This window comes from Narcine bancroftii, chromosome 5 (assembly GCF_036971445.1).
Source record: "Narcine bancroftii isolate sNarBan1 chromosome 5, sNarBan1.hap1, whole genome shotgun sequence".
NCBI classification, from domain to species: Eukaryota; Metazoa; Chordata; class Chondrichthyes; order Torpediniformes; family Narcinidae; genus Narcine; species Narcine bancroftii.
Genome location: NC_091473.1, coordinates 56620804 through 56628498, shown reverse-complemented (window position 1 = coordinate 56628498; position 7695 = coordinate 56620804). Strand labels below are relative to the sequence as shown.

The 7695-nt window shown below is 37.1% G+C and overlaps 1 protein-coding gene across 11 annotated transcripts in view; it reads left to right on the top strand.

Annotated features, from left to right (window-relative positions):
- The window catches only part of LOC138763404 (acyl-CoA-binding domain-containing protein 6-like), a 552989-nt gene that overhangs the window by 334168 nt on the left and 211126 nt on the right, over positions 1-7695 (top strand). For all 11 annotated transcript variants that reach the window (XM_069937486.1, XM_069937482.1, XM_069937485.1 and 8 more), the window contains one exon: positions 3777-3856. In XM_069937486.1, the coding sequence (XP_069793587.1) occupies positions 3777-3856 (80 nt within the window). The remainder of the gene's footprint in view (positions 1-3776; positions 3857-7695) is intronic.

Here is a 7695-nt window from a genome sequence, read left to right as displayed (position 1 = left end):
CCTCAATGCTTATCAAGAAGCTACAAGCTCTAGGCCTCTGTACCCCCCCTCTGCAAATGGATCTTTGACTTTCTCATTGGAAGACCACAGTAAGTACAAATTGGAAACAACTTCTCCTCACAGATTATCAACACAGGCACACCCCATGGATGCATGCTTAGCCCACTGCTGTACTCATTATACAGCCATGCCTGTGTGACCTGGCACAATTCCAATGTTATCCTCAAGTTTTCCGACGACACCAAAGTTATCAGGGAGAGTCACAAATGACAATGAGGAAGCGTAGAGGAGGGAAATAGATCAGCTCATTGAATGGAGTAATGATAACAACCTTGCGCTAAAATTAGCAAAGCCAAGGAGATGATTGTGGACTAGGAGGAAGCCAGGGGAACTTGACCCAGTCCTCTGTATTGGAGAGGGTCAAGAACTTCAAATTCCTGGGTGTCAACGATCTGTCCTGGAGTCTCCATGTTGATGCAATCACAAAGAAGGCTCACCAGCGGCTATACTTTGTGAGGTGTCTGAGGAGATTTGGTATGTCACCAAAAACACTCATAAACTTCTACAGCTGTACCATGGAGAGCATTCTGGCTGGTGGCATCACTCCCTGCTATGGAGTCATCAACTCTCAGGTCAAGAATAAACTCCAGAGGGTTAACAGCCTGTGGCATTTAACTCCATCGAGGACATCTACTTGAGGCGGTGTCTTATCCTCAAAAGACCCCCAACACTCTGCTACCATCGAGCACTCACTGGCACAAGGATAGCTTTTTCCTCATTGCCATCAGATTTCCCAATAATCAGTGAACCAAACACGCTGCCTTACTTTTCATGCACTACTATTTAATTTTTTTAAATTTATAATAATGCTGCAAGATGGTTATAATATTAATGTTTACACTATGATGCTGCAGCCAAATATGATGACTTGCTCATGACAATAAATTCTGATTCTGAACCTTAAAACATTTTACTTTATTTTCAGTCACATTCTTTGAAAACATTTAACTGTCACTGCATCAGCAGATTCCTCCCCCTCCACGGAGTCTCCCGAAATATGAACAATAATATCATAGTTAACCTTCCCCCCCCCCCCAAGTTTACAGATAATGCCTTACTAATATACTTAATAATATAAAGATTAAAAGTGTTACTAAGCAGTGATCAGGAGACACTTTAAAAGAGTCAACCCAACGTTAAGCAGCATCATCCAGCTCTTAATCCTGAGCGAAGCCATTTTATTCAAGCACAACTTTATTCAAACAGCTGCTATGAGCAAAACACGTCAATGTCACTCTGTTTGCTGAATCTTTGCTTCCATCTTCACCAAAGTTTGTGGTATTTCACAGAACGTTTACTTTTATAATTTTATACTTTCATTTAATTTTTATTCATTCTCTATCTGACAGTCTGTTTATTTATTTAATTTCCTTGGATTTTATTTCTGCTGTTTGCTTGAAGTTGCTGGTTGCTTGAATTCCGGATAACCGGGGTTTTACTATACAAAGATATCATACTGAGATTCTATGAGGCCACACTTGAAATACTGTGTGTAGGTCTGGTGTCTACCAAAGTAAGAATGTACTTGCACAATTATTACTAGATTAATGATTGTGGAGACTGGTGGGATGAAAGGTTAAAATAAGGAGAATCCTCTATGTTCTATTTGGAGTGGGGGTTGGGGGTTGGTTGAGAGTGATCTCCAAAAAATGGAGGAAATGTGGGGAGGTGGATCTGTTGACCGTGATGGAACTGAAGCCACATTGCCTGGAAAAAAAGAGGCATTTCAGATATCATGGAATGGAAGGCCTCATCTTGAGGATGGAGAAACTGGAAGAAAGGGATGGCATCCTTACAGAGTCTTGATAAGTGTTCCAACCTATAACATTGACAAAGGAATGGCACCCTTACAGAATCTTGATGAATGGTTCCAGCCTGAAATGTTGACAGCTCTTTTTCTCCCATTGATGCTTTTTGACCCTCTGAGCTCTACCAGAAGATTGTTTTTGCTCCAGATTCCAGCATCTACAGTCTTCTGTATCTCAACAGATTGATTCCTGGCAAAGGAATTTTGTTCTATAAGGAAAGAGGAGCAGACTGAAATATACACATTCTTTTTATGGGAATTAATAGAATAGATGTGGGATAATGTTTCCCCTGAATATGGTGCCTAAAGCAGGTTTCAACAGATCAAAATAAGAGCTTGCCTTTCAGCAAAAAGATAAGACTAGATTTCTTTATCTTTAAGGGAGTGAATCTTTGGAATTCTCTACCTAAGAGACTTGTGATGACTTTATCATTGAGTACAGTGCATTGAAGGAAGAGATCAATAGATCTTGGGTGTTAAGTGATTTGTGCAAGAAAATGCTGCTCAGGTAAAAGATCAGTTGTGATCTGGGACTGAATGGCTTTCTCCTGTGTCTATTTGTTGTGTTCAGTAGGCTAAGGAAAATAGAAACCATTTATAGAAATTATTTTATTCTTGTGGTAGGAAGCTGAAATATTTTAAACAACTTTTGGATGTTTGCAATCCTTTACAATTTGTAGGATTTTGGTTTTTTTTCTCTCATTGCTTTTTAGTAATTTCCTTTTGTTGTTATTTAGTTTTATATAAGAAAAATGTGTGTAAGAAATTACCAATTCCTTGCCTGCACTTTAATTTTCCATGGTTTGCCTTCAAGAATCTTTGGTCTTCCATAAAATCATATATGGATGCATAAATTTACAGCATGACCTGAGGCTATGGCCTATCAGATGGCCAACAACTGAGAGTCGTTCAGTTTTCAGTATTGTGGATGCTTATATAAAGGAATTTTTAAAGTGAAATATTAAAATCCTGGTGTTTATCTCGTCAATAAGTTGGAATCTTCCAGATATTTATTCTTCTTTTTTTAAATTTTTTTATTTTTCACTCTATGAACCATACTGACCAAAATACACACAAACATTCCCCTCTTGAATATACACTGGCATTTTCTCCCCTTTTCCCCCCTCCCTTCCATCCCTCCTTCACCCCCCCCCCACCCACTCAACATTCAACATGTATGGTACATTAAACCCATTAAAAAATGTCATCACACAATGAAAATAAACTTGTGTCATCCTCTTTTACATACTGGGTCAGTTCATTTCGTCTTCTTCTCCTTCTGTCATTTTAGGTAGTGGAGGATGGAGGGCCGCCATAGGACTACTCTGTTGTGTTCCATGTACGGTTCCCAAATTTGTTCGAATACTGTAATGTTATTTCTTAAATTATATGTTATTTTTTTCCAATGGAATGCATTTATTCATTTCTATGTACCATTGCTGTATTCTCAGGCTATCTTCTAATTTCCAGGTTGACATAATACATTTTTTTTGCTACAGCTAAGGCTATCATAATAAATCTTTTTTGTGCTCCATTCAAATCGAGTCCCAGTAACGGGAACAACAGTACATGCAATTTGGGAATGTGAGAAAGTGGAAAAGTTTTGGGAAGATCTAAATCAGGTATTAAATATAATCACAAAAAGCAATATATCAAAAAATCCAGAGATCTTTCTTCTAAGTAATACAGATATTTATTCTTGATGGGATGCTTTGAATTTGGCCAAAGCAAATGGTTGACAGATTTACAAATACAATACATGCTGTATACCATTTCATATAGGCCAGAAGAGTGACCTTTATTGAATAATATTTACCCAATGTAATACAGTACATAATAAGATATTCGAACATTGCCTTCAAAGTTGTAAGTATGGAGATTATATTAATGTCATTTGATTGTGTTTCAGGATGTGGTGAAGGAATCTGATCAGAAAGTACTATTTGGTGGCCCAGTGGTCAGCTGTCTTTATCAGGAGGAAATTATCAGGTAAGTTTACTTGTTTTACACAGGAGTGCATCCACATTTAACTAGCTGGGATGCCTTTCCAGATGCCACATGAACTGATAATTTGTCAATAGCAACACTTTTTATTTGTTAAAGGCCATCAGAGATGGGCAATATATACTCCTGGCCCTGCCCATAATGGCCTATTCCAAAATTAAACAAATTTTTATCCTAATGCATTAAAGTATTCCAGATGGTGAAAATCTGAAATAATAGCTAATAGCTGTTAGTACTCAACAAATCAGATGCCATGTCTAAAAACTATTTTAATGCATTTCTATTGGGCTTGAGCTGAATAAGTAGATCAGCTCACTGCAAGTTTGTTTTTTGAGTTGGATCTTAATGGAGGAAAAGAGCCAGAGAAGATGAATGAAGGAACTCCAGAACCTTATGCCTCAGCAGTTGAAGCAGGGCAGCCAGTGGTGGAAAAATTCAGTGCAGAGACACTGAAAGCTTGTATATCTTCCAAAGGTTACAGGAATGGGCTTGACCAAAGCAATGGAGGTGTGTGGAAACAACAACTACATTTTAAAAACAAAGGCTTTTCCAGATCGAGAGCATTTGCAAGTAACTGAGCAGAGAGGTGGAAGGTGATTGAGTCTTAATGCAGCAAGGATGAACATAATCCAATTTTGCATGCACTCAAGTTTATACATCTGGCAATGGAAGCATTGAAATTGTCTCCATTTTGCTGAGGACAATGCTTAACATCCTGGAAAAACTGCATTCAGAAAACATAAAGGATGATTAACATTTTGGGGCTGGGCCCTTTGTCAAGTCCTTTACTTCCAATGAATGCTGCATGACCTGCTGGAGTCTCTCCAGCTCATTTGTGTCTTGCAGTCAATCCCAGCATCTTCAGATGTCCTTGTTTGACTCCAATTTTCTGAGCGCTTCCAGTTTTCTATAGTTTTCATGCTTCCTGGAATAATTTGTTCTTGTTTTAAGATGGTTGGATCAATGGTTGAAGATTCCCGTCACAGAATTTGATGCAGTTATGGAGTAGTGGAAGTGGGAATACGTGTTCCTGATGCGAGAGTGGACATATGATTAGAAACTCATCCAGGTGTTAAATAAGGCATCATAGTTGTGAGTGGTCTGAATTGGTTTCCTAGAGTTTCCATGGGAGAGGGGAGGTAGCAAAAGGCTGGAGAAATGGAGTTTGCAGTGGAGGCTGAGACAAGGACTTTGAACAGAAGGAATTCTTGCTCTTCCAGTATTCAACATGACACACACTGTGAGATGAATTACAGACCATGGAAGGGTCAAGAAAGCCAAAAAGGAAGTAAAGTTGACTTGTTATCTTGCATGTGAATCCTAACTTTGTTGCTTTGATGCTGTCATTGAGACAGCAGATGCCAGTAATATTAATCCTTTGGTGAGTTGGCAGAGGTTTTGAGGAATTTTCTAGCCTTGATTGACTGCACATGAAAAGAATAAAGATAATGCGTTTCCAGTGTTTATTTTGAATAATTTCCTGCAACAATATATTTTAGCCTCAACATGAGAGTGTGATAGTTTCATTCTGGTGGAGAGTTAAAAAAAAAATTAAGTTGCTATTTCTAATGGTAATGGAATGTCTCCAAATAATGACAGTCATATGATTCAATTTTAATACTGGTGTGAGTGGCTGAAAGAATGTTTAAACTTTAAGCAAGGGATAATTCAAAGGCATGATAAATAAACCGGGTAGAGCTGTGAATCGGCTTCAACTGCAGTAATTCCTCCATTTACTAAAGCGTTAAATTTCATGAGAGTATTTAGCAAAATCAAGAAGGCTGAGCAAAATGCATTGCTGGTATTTTGATACAGGTGTATTCCTGAAGACAGCAAGGGTATGTTCTTTATAAGAGTGAAAAATAGCTTTAAGACATGTACCCCAAAAAGTCAGTGGTCTACTGAGAAAGAATGAATTGAGGAAAATCTGTAAATAATGCAAAGCACTGAAACTTTTTTTCCCAATACCAAACTAGTACATTACCCCCATAGCAAAAGACCCCAATTTTGCCATTCAGCAACAAATGAGGGAAGAATGATGTTAAGGTGAAGTAAAGTAAAAACAAGTCTTGCTCACTGAGCAATTCTCAAAACCAACAAGGGAATATAAAGAATGTAATAGAAGTGCAGAAGAGCATCTGGTAAAAACTTCAAATGGTTAATGTTTATCAATGTGTATTTTGCAAACTCCAGCTTCTTTCTCATCATCCTTTGTCTCCTTATATTAGCAAAACTGTTGTCTCTTTATCCCTTGACTTTGTTCCTGCCAAGCTGTTCACTGATTATTTTACTTTTGCAGTCCATAAATAATGGCTGGAGTTGCATATTGTCCAAAGGGATTTTGTCCATTGTTTAATGATTGTGTCACAGGTTATTTTCATTTAGTTTCTGTTCCCTCTTTTTCAAGATTGTCATTCCTCAAATAAAATGATTTTTCAACCATCTTGTATCTCAACTCACTTTTCTCTCAAATTTTCAATGCAGTATATTGTTCAAATATTAATACCCATAATTCTCTGCTTGAAACTTGTGCACATGTAATGAACCAAAGTGAAATGAGATGTGACTTTATTTTCATACACATAAGTACAATGTACAGATGTTCCAAATTTACTTGTTGCAGTAAAACAGAAATGAAAGAGTTACCAACTACAATAATAAAAATTAAATTACCACAATATGCCAAGACAGAAAGAGATACCGGTAATAAATATGAAAGGATAGATAAATATTAACAGTGCAAGAAAAAAATACATTTTTGTTGTGCAGTCAGACCTTGTGATGATACAATTGAAATAAAACAGTGCCCCTCTCAAATGAACTAATGTTATTGTAGCAAATTATGTGTGTAAGTCAATATTCTGGTTGTTCATTTATGATCCAATCTTTTATCTTGCTGCTCATGGGATGAAATGCTCTTGTAATTGTGTCAGGTGCCTGTCAAGGTACAGTTCCAAAGATATGTGATTGAAGGTAACTGAAGAACAGGAATTTATGGAAAGATTACAATTCAACCTTTCTTCTTTGTCCAAAGAGCACCAGTGTTTGATGTTCACTGTTTATAAATGATGGTCATATTTAAAAGGTATCTGGATTAACATTTGAAGTGCTGAACCCTCAGACTAAGAGCTTTGACCTGAAATTAGGCTAATTTTTATTTGGTCAATGAAAACTCAATAGACCAAATGGCCTCCTTCTTCCCCTCATATTTCTATTATAGGAAAAAGAATTGGCACTAAGAGATTGACATAGATCAGTATACAAACCGTTCCTCTAGTGCTTTTTTGCATTGCTTTATTTTTCCAGCATCTGTAGATGGACACAGATGCTGATTCTAGTTGTGAATCTGTATTTGAAATTCTAAAGTGTGTGGAAGAATAATAGGTCTCGTGCATGTGTGCAAATCTTCGAATGTGACAGGACAAGATGAGAAAGCATTTTCTTTTTTTTAAGTGTAAACAAGTCTTTATGTAGAGTTATGAGAGTGCAAAAGGAAAGAGGCTATGTGGAGTCTCTATAAAATGCTTGTTCAGCTGTTACATGAGCTCTATTAGGTTGTATGGCAAGAGAAACCTGGGATCCCACATGGTTAAATAAGAGTTTGGAGAACTATTTCAAGGATGCTAATAAAAATTTGTGTCAAAGTACCTGAGCAAAGAAAAATGTATGTTATTATAGATGATGGATGCCAAGGTTATGTAAATGTCAAGAAGTGAAGTAAAAAATGTCTTTCATGAGGAGAAAAGCTTTCAGTTAAATGAGTGAAGTTTAGGGTGAAAAACAGAAACTCTTCAATTAGATGGCTGACGACTCCAGAATATTGT